The sequence below is a fragment of the Cervus canadensis genome, chromosome 21 (assembly GCF_019320065.1).
Source record: "Cervus canadensis isolate Bull #8, Minnesota chromosome 21, ASM1932006v1, whole genome shotgun sequence".
NCBI lineage: Eukaryota > Metazoa > Chordata > Mammalia > Artiodactyla > Cervidae > Cervus > Cervus canadensis.
This window is the reverse complement of record NC_057406.1, coordinates 53,305,287-53,316,528: the sequence shown is the minus strand read 5'-3', so window position 1 is coordinate 53,316,528 and position 11,242 is coordinate 53,305,287. Positions and strand designations below refer to the sequence as shown.

General features: G+C 51.3%; 1 protein-coding gene across 1 annotated transcript; it reads left to right on the top strand.

Moving 5' to 3' along the window:
- The first annotated feature begins 284 nt into the window (after nucleotides 1-284).
- CKAP4 (cytoskeleton associated protein 4) lies at nucleotides 285-8,970 on the top strand. The gene is made up of 2 exons (XM_043440557.1): nucleotides 285-1,000; nucleotides 6,499-8,970. Exons 1-2 carry the CDS (start codon nucleotides 542-544, stop codon nucleotides 7,813-7,815), a joined length of 1,776 nt encoding a protein of 591 aa, XP_043296492.1. The 5' UTR covers nucleotides 285-541; the 3' UTR covers nucleotides 7,816-8,970.
- The last annotated feature ends 2,272 nt before the right edge of the window (nucleotides 8,971-11,242 follow it).

Sequence of the window (11,242 nt, the reverse complement as noted above, 5' to 3'; positions counted from 1 at the left end):
CCGGTAGACCCCGCTCGGCCACCACCCTCCCCTCCGCCGAACCCCCAACCCCCGGACCTTTTGGCTGGGCGGCCCCTCTTCCTCAGCCACCCTCATCCCACCCGGGCTCCCGTAGACCCGGCTGGGCCGCCGCCTTCCCCTAGATCCCCTCGCCCTATCCCAGCCTCCGTAGACCCCGCGGGGCCGCCCCCCGCTCGGCCCTCCCTCTTTGGGGTCGTGGCGGCAAGGGGAGGGGCCGCCCGCCGGCCCCAGCGTGCGTGGCAGGCGCTCCGGGCTCTGCTCCGCCGGCCTCCCTTCCCGGGAGGCGGGGTCGGCGCCGCGGCGGCGGCGGCGGAGGCAGGCCCCCTCCTCCTTCCTCCCTCGCCCGGCCTCCTTCCTTGCCCGCCCGCCCGCTCTCGCTCTCTCTCTCTCGGCCGCTCCGACGCCAACAGCGCCCGCGTGCTGCTCGCCCAGCCCCGTGGGAGCCCGAGGAAGTTTCCCCGGCCGCGCGCCCCACTCGCTAGCCTCGCAGCCCGCGGCCTCAGCCGCCGCCGCGCCCGCCATGCCCTCGGCCAAACAAAGGGGCTCCAAGGGCGGCCACGGCGCCGCGAGCCCCTCGGAGAAGGGCGCCCACCCGTCGGGCGGCGCGGATGACGTGGCGAAGAAGCCGCCGCCGGCGCCGCAGCAGCACCCGCCGCCGCCCGCGCCGCACCCGCAACAGCAGCACCCGCCGCAGCATCCGCAGAACCAGGCGCACGGCAAGGGCGGCCACCGCGGCGGCAAGGCTTCTTCCTCCTCCTCCGCCGCCGCCGCCGCCGCCTCGTCCTCCGCGTCCTGCTCGCGCAGGCTCGGCCGGGTGCTCAACTTTCTCTTCTACCTCGCCCTGGTGGCGGCGGCCGCCTTCTCGGGCTGGTGTGTCCACCACGTCCTGGAGGAGGTCCAGCACGTCCGGCGCAGCCACCAGGACTTCTCCCGGCAGCGGGAGGAGCTGGGTCAGGGCTTGCAGGGCGTCGAGCAGAAGGTGGGTACCCAGGCCCCCCAACCTCCGTGCTCCCGGCGGCGGCGGCACCCGTACCCACAGCCGGGCCCCCTCGTGCCCTCCCGGCCGGGGCCCTCGCCGGCCCAGGCCGGGTGTCCTCCGCCAGCGGCCCGGGGTCCCCTCGCCCCGGCCCCTTGGCACCGAGGCAGCCCCCAGACCCTCTTTGTTAATGGCCGCTGAGGAATCGCCCCGAGGATGTTCCGGCCGCCCAGGAGGGTGGGCCAAGGGCCTGTCACAGGACATTAGCGGTGACCTGTAAGGAAGCCGGCAGGCTCTGGGAAGCTCATTCTTTTTGGATTAGGAACCGCTGAATGGGCAGAGTTGTCTGGAGAGAAGCTTGGAAGGGAAACCAGCGCATCCCTGGAAGCCTCGGGCAAGGCCGCACCTCTGCTCGCCCCGTGGGAGACATCTGAGCCAGATTTTAATAGACCCGGAGCCCGGGGAAAGAGAAGCTAGTAATGTTACTCATTTGTATAGTTCTGATGAAATATTTCATCTCGTTAGGCCCCCTGCGCTTTATTAGACCAGTGTACCTAAGTGGGCCTGGGAAGTATGATAGCATATTTCACCCTTAGAGGAGAGGAACGGCCAAAGATACTAGGTCACACTGGTGAATAATACCACGGAAGTACATTTATATGATGTTTAAAGGGCTTACTCACTTATTATCTAATCCTTATGGCAACCTTGGGAGGGAGGGAAGGAGAGAGGACTGGCAGTTTTGACTCCGTTTTCCAGACCAGAAAATTGAGATTTAGAACTTAATTGATAAAGACCGCAGCTGGTGAGTGGCAGATTGCACGACAGCCTTGGGGCCACTGGGGCCTGTTTCAGGTAGGGATGGACCCACCTTTCAACACGAAGCTGCTTAGGGTCTACCTTTTCTGATTTTTCTTTTTACACCAAGTGCAGCTCCTTCAGCCTCGTTCCCTGTCCTCCGTCCTCCACTCATGTCATTGCTCAATGAAACTTGGTTTCATGATTGAAACAAAAAATCCCGCCACCACTTCTGAGCCCGGAACTGCTGCCTCCTTTTCCCAGCATGCTGCCGGCCCTGCCAAGTTTCTATCGACTGTGTAGAATATGCAGGACTAGGAATTTCCTCTTAAGACTGGCGGAGCAACTGGAGTGAGTCATTTTGCTCCATGCTGCAGGCCAAGGGAGGTGACTTTTCTAAGGGAATTAAGTAGGCAGTGCTGCTTTGCCTATCTGGAATGTCAAATCATTCTTAAAAAATAGACATACTGCTGAAGTATCATCAGCAGGCTCTCTGTTTCCTCTCTTGATCCACCCACTTACCAATCAATCATAATATTTGGTGAAGTCTAATAGTCGCATGGCTCCTGGTAGGCCCTGTGGAGGGTGCGAAGGACAAATCCTATTTGTGAAGCGGCCCACAGGTAGGTTTGGGTTGAGGGTGACTGCTCTGTGAGTTCAGAAGAGAGAGGAGGTGGAGTTTGCCCAGGCCTGTGACCCGGTGGCCAGCGTGGTACCAGTCTAGATCTATATGGTGGTGGATAACTGTTGACAGGCGGCATGAGGAACACACAGGCTTGTTTGGCAGATGCTACATGGCCATCCTGCCCGCAGCAGAGTAACATTTAAGGAGGCTGTGAGAGGGGAGGCTGAAGCGGAGGCCCAGATGGTGGAGGTCTTGAGTTGAGGCAGGAGAAAGTGAGGTTTATTCTCTCTGCTTCCTCCCTGCCCCTCCCTTATTCTTTCATCTGGTTCCCACTCTTGCTCCATCACAGCTTTGTACAGATTCCCTTTCCTTTGGGGTACTCAGTTCTTCCATCTCCATAGTAAGGGGAGGACTCTCTCCAGGTTTTCAAGAATCCACCTGGCTGTAAACCATTGAAATTGTGACCTTTCTTTTTTAGTAGTGTAGTCAGGCTCATATTTAATGCCTCATGTTTATTGTGCATTCATCTGACTCTCACAGTGCCAACAGGTAGACTGATACAATCCCCTTTTCACAGACTGGGAAAGTGAACAGCAGGAGGCTGAGTAACTCTACATGGTTACACAACCAGCAAGTAGCAGTGCTAGGATTCAAACTGCAGTGAACTCCTAGAACACGCTTCACCACTTACCTGTTCACTTTGCCATCTTTCCCATGCCTTGCTTAGTACCTAGTAGGTGCTCAGTTAATGCTCATTTCATTGACTTGGAACATTTGCCACATAGGATCTTCCACTGCATGTGGTCAGTTCTTTCTGCATCTCCAGGGTGGCCAGTAGATTTTACTTTGCCTTGAGGAGTGAGTAGTGATGAGTGGTCCTCTGACAAACTAAGTTTGAGCACCTTATTCCTCTGAGGATGAGGGTTTGGTTCTTCTCAGAGACATATTCTTACTGTATTGTTATTATTCATAATTAGTCTTCACTGTGGGCCAGGTATTCCCCATTACCCTCTGAGACATGAGAACCATTTCACAGATAGGCCAGCTGAGTCTGGAGCAGTTGTGTTACTCATTCAGGGTCACGTGCAGACCCTCAGTGGTGGAGCTGGGGTTGGAAGCAGAGCAGGGTGACTTTGAAGCATGCTATTCCACTTCCCTTTTGGGTGCCCACCTGGTCTCGTTCTCAGATGCTGTCAGTTCTAGGGCATGGCCCAGGTCTGCTGAATGGGCCGAGAGGCTGGCCTGTTCTTAGCCTGAAGATTTCAGCAGGCACAAATGGGCGCAGGGCTTCAGAAACCCTGGTTCTGGTCTAGGCCCTCTGAAGGGCTTGGGTTGCCTTGGCAGATCCAGGGTGGCATACAATGATTTTAGGAGTAGGCTTAAGGCTGGCGGGGTCAGTTGAATGAGACTAAGAGCTGTTTGTGGGCAAGTGAGTTCTCTAGTTGTATTTCTTTGTCCTCTCATCTTACTCTGGGCTAGGAGTCCAGTGCACACAAAGTGCACACTCGGTGCACTTTGCACATGCTTCTTCCTGGGTGTATCACTGGAGGCCAAGAGTGCAGTTTCTAAACTCAGACATTCTTGGATTCTGATGCTCAGCTCTACCACTTCCCAGCCTCCTGCTTTGTAAAATGGGGATCAATAGGAGATGCCATGAGATGATTATAAGAGTGGATTGAGGTGATATCTCTTAAATTTGCATAATTATTTACATCAAGTTCCTGTTGAATATCAGCCACTGCTAACTAGTCTCACCCCTGCCCCTACTGTGAGCTCCTCGGGGGCAGGGGTCCTGTCTTAGTGTCACTCTGCCCTGGCATCTTGTCCACCACTTAGTCGGCATCCCACACATGCTGGGGAAACGTACAGTCACTGCATATTGGTTACAATGGGGTCTTTGCATGTGAAGATGGACAACTCAGAGGATGAAGAGCACCAACATAGGGAGACACTTTGTGTGCCCTGTTCATTGGTTTCATCGGTCATTTCCTATCTAGTCCCCTTCCTAGCTATCTGTAAAGAGCCAGTCCAGGTTAGGAGTGACAGACAGGTTGGGGGAAATGGACCAGCCTGGTCTTCGTCAGGCTTCGCTCTGTAAATTCATTCATTCTTTGATTCATTCAGAAAACACTGATGAACACCTACCATGTTTCAGGTACTGTGCCTACCTGTTCACACCTCTGTTCTGAAATCTGTGCTTAAAACAGGCAGATTCTGTGACTGAATAACCTAATTTCAGAGGTCAGCTGTCTCTGGTACCTTCTCAAGGTGTCCTTTATGGCTCAGGTTATATTTGGTTGAGCAGGGAAATTGTCTAAGTATTCTGGAGTCCCTGAGAACCTTACTCTAATTTGCTTTAAAATCACAGACTGATAGAAGCAATAAAGGACTTTAGAAACCTATTTGTTAATAGATGAAGAACTTCGGACTTGGAATTTGAGTGTGACTTCCTTGTGCTCACAGAGCTGATTGTTGGTGGGACTGGAACTAGAGCCCAGAGTACTGTTCATAATGATGGTGACAGTTACTGTTCACAGGTTGCACGGTGGTAAAGAATCTACCTGCTAATGCAGGAGACATAACAGATGTGGGTTTGATCCCTGGGTCAGGAAGATCCCCTGGAGGAGGAAATGGCAACCCACTCTAGGATTCTTGCCTGGAAATTCCCATGGACAGAGGAGCTTTGAGGGCTGTAGTCCATGGGGTTGCAAAGAGTGAGCGACTGGGCACAGCTATGTGTTAGGCCCAATTTAAGTGCTTTATATATATTAACGCACTTTATTCTCACAAAACAAGCTAATAAATTAGATACTATCTTTGTTTCCGTCCTGTGGCTGAGGAAACCAAGGCATAGATAGGCTAAATTACTTGCCCAGGATCACACAGCTAGGAAGTGTCCAAGCTAGCATTTGAGCATAGGTAGTCCCATTCTAGAACCCATGCTATTTTTTTTTTTTTAAAGCCCTTCATTATGGAAATGTTCAAGCATTAAGAAAAGAAGAGATCAATATAGTGAACGCTACTTTCAATAATCATCAATTTTTTGCTATTTTATCTAATCCGTTCACCACCCTTTCTCCTCTCGTTTTGTCGTGCGTAGTTCTGTTCAGCAGTTCTGACTGTGTTGGCAGGCCATTAATCATCATACTCTCAGCCTCTCAGGACAGTAAACCTGCTCCCTGGAGTGGTTCCCAGGTCAGACCCTGTTTAGGGTAGAATTTATTTAGAATGAATGTATAGTGGCAATCAGTATCATAATGTGTTCACAAGCCAGAACATGCTAAGGGCCACTGGTCCACTGATCACATTTTCAGTTGAGGGCAGTGACTTCTCAGGGCCAAAGAGCTAGAACTACCACGCAGAGACCTGGACCTGCTCTCCTGCCTTCCTGCCCACTGTCTCCCATGTGCCTCAGCTTTGTTTCTATGAAAACTTGGGACCTTTCAGTTGCAAGAGCTAAAAATTCAGCTAAAGCTGCCCTAAAGAAAGATGGAGGGAGGGAAAGAGATAATTTATCGGCTCGAACTTACTAGTTCCAGAGTAGATTCCTTCCAGAGTAGATGTCTTCAGTATGACTGTCTCCAGGGATTTAAACTGTATCTTCAGAACTTGACCTTGCCCTCCCTGAGTTCTGCTTCCTTCTGTGCTGGCTTGATCTGTAGGCAGGCATTGATCATGTGCTGGTCTGAGCTGTTCCAGGCTTCCCTCATCCTATAGCTAGCAATTCCAGTTGAAAGAGGTTTCTTCTCCCAGTAGTTTTAAGAGAAGTTTTGGAATCGACTTGCTGGCCTGGCTTAGGCCACATGCCCATCTGCTAATCACTGTAGTTCCAGGAAGGGGTGGGGAAGTGGGTAGATGGAAAGCATTGATTGGTCAGGCCTAGAGGGCTTGGAATGAAGCCTTTGGGTTGGTCCCCCAAACCACATGGGCTGTGTGTAAGGATGGTTCCCCAAAGGAGAATTATGGTGCTGTTCTGTTGGAGGAGGGACCTTAAAGCTGGGCAGATCAAAAGAAATATAGGTGAAGCATAAAACCCTTCAGCAGTTCTCTGTGGTTAACATTTGGATTTTGGTTACAGGTGCAGTCCCTGCAAGCCACGTTTGGTACTTTTGAGTCCCTTGTGAGAAGCTCCCAACATAAACATGATCTCACAGAGAAAGCCGTGAAGCAGGGGGAGAGTGAGATCAACCGCATCAGTGAAGTTCTACAAAAACTCCAGAATGAGATCCTCAAAGACCTCTCTGATGGGATCCATGTGGTCAAGGATGCCCGGGAGCGGGACTTCACCTCCCTGGAGAACACTGTGGAGGAAAGGCTGACGGAGCTCACCAAGTCCATCAATGACAACATCGCCATCTTCACAGACGTCCAGAAGAGGAGCCAGAAGGAAATCAACGACGTGAAGGCCAAGGTCGCCTCTCTGGAAGACTCAGATGGATACAAGCAGGATCTGAAAGCCTTGAAGGAAGTGGTTAAGGAAATACAAACCTCAGTGAAGTCCAAAGAGAAGGACATGGAGGCCCTGAGAAGCACCATCCAGACCATGGAGTCGGATGTCTACACGGAGGTCAAAGAACTGGTGAGCCTCAAACAGGAGCAGCAGAGGTTCAAGGAGGCGGCCGATTCGGAACGTCACACCCTTCAGGCGCTCACGGAGAAGATCCTCAGGGCGGAGGAGTCGGTTGCCCGCCTCCCCGACGAGATCAGGAGACTCGAGGAGGAGCTCGGCCAACTCAAGGCGGCAGCCCTCCGGCCAGAAGAAGACGGGGCCTTCAGACCCTCCGAGGCCTTTGAAACGCTCCAGAAGGAGAGCCAGGGCTTGGACTCACGGCTGCAGAGCGTGGAAGACGGGGTGCAGGCGGCGCGGGCAGCCTGGGCGCGCCAGGGCGAGAGCCTGGAGGCACTGCGCGCGCAGAGCGAGGAGCAGGCGCGGCGCCTGGCCGAGCTGCAGGAGCGTGTGGCCGGCCTGGGCCCCGCCACCGACGCCGAGGGCGGCCTGGCGGGCACGGTGCGTGGCCTCGGCGAGGCCCAGCTCTCGCTGGCCGGCGACGTGGACGAGCTGAAGCGCCGCATGGCTGAGCTCCCCGGCGCCGTGGAGGCTCTGCAGAAGGTGCAGGAGCAGGTCCAAACGCTGCTGGGCCGCGAGGCCACCGCCGCGCCCCCCCAGGACCTGCTGGACAGACTCTCCTCTCTTGACAACCTCAGAGCCTCCGTGGGCCAGGTGGAGTCGGACTTGAAAATGCTCAGGACTGCCGTGGACAGTTTGGTCGCGTACTCGGTGAAGATTGAGACCAACGAGAACAACTTGGAGTCGGCCAAGGGTTTGCTAGAGGACCTGAGGAATGACCTGGATAGGTTATTTGTGAAAGTGGAAAAGATTCACGAGAAAGTCTAAATGGATTGCGTGTGCAGGGCACGGATGGCCAGTGCAGTTTTTCATGACCAAAAAAAAAAGTGTTGATGGCCCCTCCCCACCTCTCTCCCACAGCCAGGTCCCTCCACAACCCGCACCACCAGGACCTCCCGGGCCTTCTATGTTTTTGTGCCTGGTTAACTTATTTATGATGGTTATCACGCGCCACCAGTTGCGCAAAAGTCTTCTGCTTCTGCTTTGGGTGGGGGGCGTTCCTGAAGGCCTGGCTTCTGTGCCTCAGAGGCACCTTCTAGAAGGGATGTCTCTCCCTCGTGTCAGGGAAGAACCGTAGTGGCTGCAATTGAGGATTAACAGAAGCAGATTAACCTCAAAAATCCTGCCTGGCTGGCAGATTTCAAGCAAAATGTGGGGGGAGGAGGTACTTTTCTTTCTAATTGTCTTCAAGGAAAATTCGTTTTATTTTGTTTTTATTTTTATTTTTTTAGTACTTCTGGCCGAGGTTTTCATGAGATGTCACTCACTTCTTGTCTTCCACTTCCAACTGGTTACGACTTGTTAAGGTCAACTCTGAATCGAGAGGGGGCCAAGCCCTCCATTTTTAGTTGCATCAGCTGTTTGATGGTCACCTTCTGTGGGGAAAGGTGTCTTTTTCATTCCTGAACCATTTCACGATCTCAGTGGTAACTATGCAAAGAATTCAGACGGTTCTGAATGTGAAGGCACAACTCCCCACAGAGTCCCCTGTGGCCGACCTGTGTCACCTCTTGATAAGGCCCCAAATAGTGCATTCAGAATAAGGGTTTAGAATCCCTGAGAGTCCTTGGATTCCTTCAGGAAATGTATTGCGAGAGCTGCTCATAAAGGCATAGACTGCCTCCCCAGGGAATGGAGGCCACTGTCTCTCTTTTACCACAATGTTCTTGAAGAGGTTTGCTGTCAGCAGACCCCATCCGTCAGTGAGGAACGTGTGCATTTTCTGTAGCCATTTGCTGTTTCCCTTCCCCCTTTGAGCTGTACTGTTCTTTAATGGCTGTCTTGCCCTTTAAAAAGAAAAAAGAAAAAAAGAAAAAAAAAAGGAAAAAGAAAAAAAAGGTTTGTTTAGTTTACTGTGAAATGAACTGTATGGCTTATTTACAGTATTTTTAATTCTTAATAAACACTTGAGCTTTGTTATGACTTTTCCAGAGTGGTGGTTTTCTGAGAATTTGGTAACTTTTAATGAGGTATTAATGTGCAGTATTCAGGATTAGAAAGATGAGTAGTTTTCAGTTGTAAAACTTTTTTTTTTTTTAATTCTGCAATCAAGATGTCCTCCCTGTTAGGCCTGGGCACCTAGTTCTGATTTGACTATTAGCAGTTTTCTTTATAGGTCATTGCTTGACCCCAGTGCTTAACTATAGCAGAGGGTTACAACCCTGGCTTTCTGTTAGACTCTTGGAGCCTTAAAAAATACCTGGGGCCCCTCTCCATTGATTTGGATTCAGTGGGTACAGAAGGCTGGCACTAGCATTTTAAAGGCTTCCTAGCTGAGGGACTTCCCTGGTGGTCTAGTGGCTAAGATTCTCCACTCCCAGTGCAGGGGACCCAGGTTCGATCCCTGGTCAGGGAGCTAGATCCCACATGCCACAGTTAAAAGAGCTTGAAGGCCACAGCTAAGATCTGGTGCAGCCAAATAAGGAAAAAGAAATGTTAAAAAAAAAAAAAAAATCAATAAAGACTCCCTAGCTGATTCTAATGTGTAGCCAGGTTTGAGAATCAGTGTGTTGATTCATCTGGGTGACCTTTGGCCTCTGTGCAAACCTAGGAATGTTGACTTCTCAGGTTGCCATACCTGCCACTCTATAACAAAGGGTACTGTTTATTGAATTGAGTACCTGTCTGCCAGGCATGGTGCTTAGCACTTCATAGGCTTCTGTTTATTCCTTCTAATATTCCGCGGAGGTAGGCAGTATCATTCCCCGTTTTATAAAGGAACAACAGGCTTGTAAACAAGCACAAGGTACAGTCATTAGCTTGGAAAGGGCAGGGCTGAGGTTTGAACCCAGGCCCTGCTCTTAGCTGTGAGTGTCCTCCACCTTCCCCCAGCACATGGGCAGGGCTGCGCTGACCTGTGCAATGCCTGCTGTCTGCCGGTTCAGAGACTGCATGAGCTCTTTTCTCTCCCAAAGGGAGAGGGCGCCGGGAAGGCCAAGACCTGAGTGCATGTGGAGCTTCAAGCTTCCACTCGACTGGAGGGCCTCTCATCTCTGAACGTCTCTGTCGGTCATTCTGCATCCTGGGGTCAGCATCCCTAAGCCTTCACGACTCTTATTTTTCCCAAAGCAGTTTGCGCACCAAGATGGGCCTTTTATTAGTGTTAGCTATCATCTGTATTTTCATTTTAAAGTCAAAGAGTTGATATGTATGTTTTAACAACTCATTTTGCCCTCTTTGGGGGAGGGTGCTGAGCAGGATAAACCCCCATGTTTGGAGCAAATTAAATTCTGGTTCCTTCTCAGGTCGGTTGGTTGCATCAGGCATATTCTTGCTCTCTTACCTACGTTTCTGCAGTCCTTAATCTCAGACTGTGGAGTAGTTTAATACATTCTCATTGAATATTCATAGTTGAAAACATCTACTAGGGTCAGAGAAGTAATTAGATATAAATTCAAGTGGTAAAGATAAAAGGAATGCATTATGATCTCTTACCCCAAGTAACGATCACAGTTCAGTCTTACTCATGTATCTGCTCACTTATCCATTCAATGGACACTTGTTGAGCCCATAGCCAAACATTTTGCCAAATACCAGTGAATTCAGGAAGCACCTGACAGGATCCTTGTCTTTCAAGGACCTATAGCTGAGTGGAGTGGGAGTGACAGTCCTCAAAGCTGGTGGATGGCATAAGGAATCACAGGTGCTGTAGCCAGGTCTAATGGGGTACAGAAGAGAGTGGCAAGTTCTGCGAGAGCTGGGCCAGGGTGGTTAGCATAGATTCACAGAGGCCTGTGGGAAATCAATTGGAATGTGTCTGTGAATAATGGGAACACTCAGGAAACATGAGGCTGCCCCACCCTTTGAACAGGGGATAGACACAAGTTACTGAAGCCCTTGATTAAACTGTGGACGATTCAGGGACTTCCCTGGTGGTCCGGAGGCTAAGACTCCATACTCCCAGTGCAGGGTGCCTGGGTTTGATCCCTGGTCAGGGAACTAGATTCCGCATGCCACAACTAAAAAGATCCCGAATGCCGTAATGCAGATCAAAGATCTTGCATGCCGCAGTTAAGACCCGGTGCAGCCAAATAAATAAGAATAAATACTAAAAAACAAAAAAACTGTGGATGACCCAGCACCAGGATAATCGATTGCAGTGAAATTCCCCAGGCAAGACTGGCAGCATGCTGGTAAGGGAAGTGCTACCATGTCCCATGGCACTTAGGATGGTGATGATGGTGAGGGTGATGAT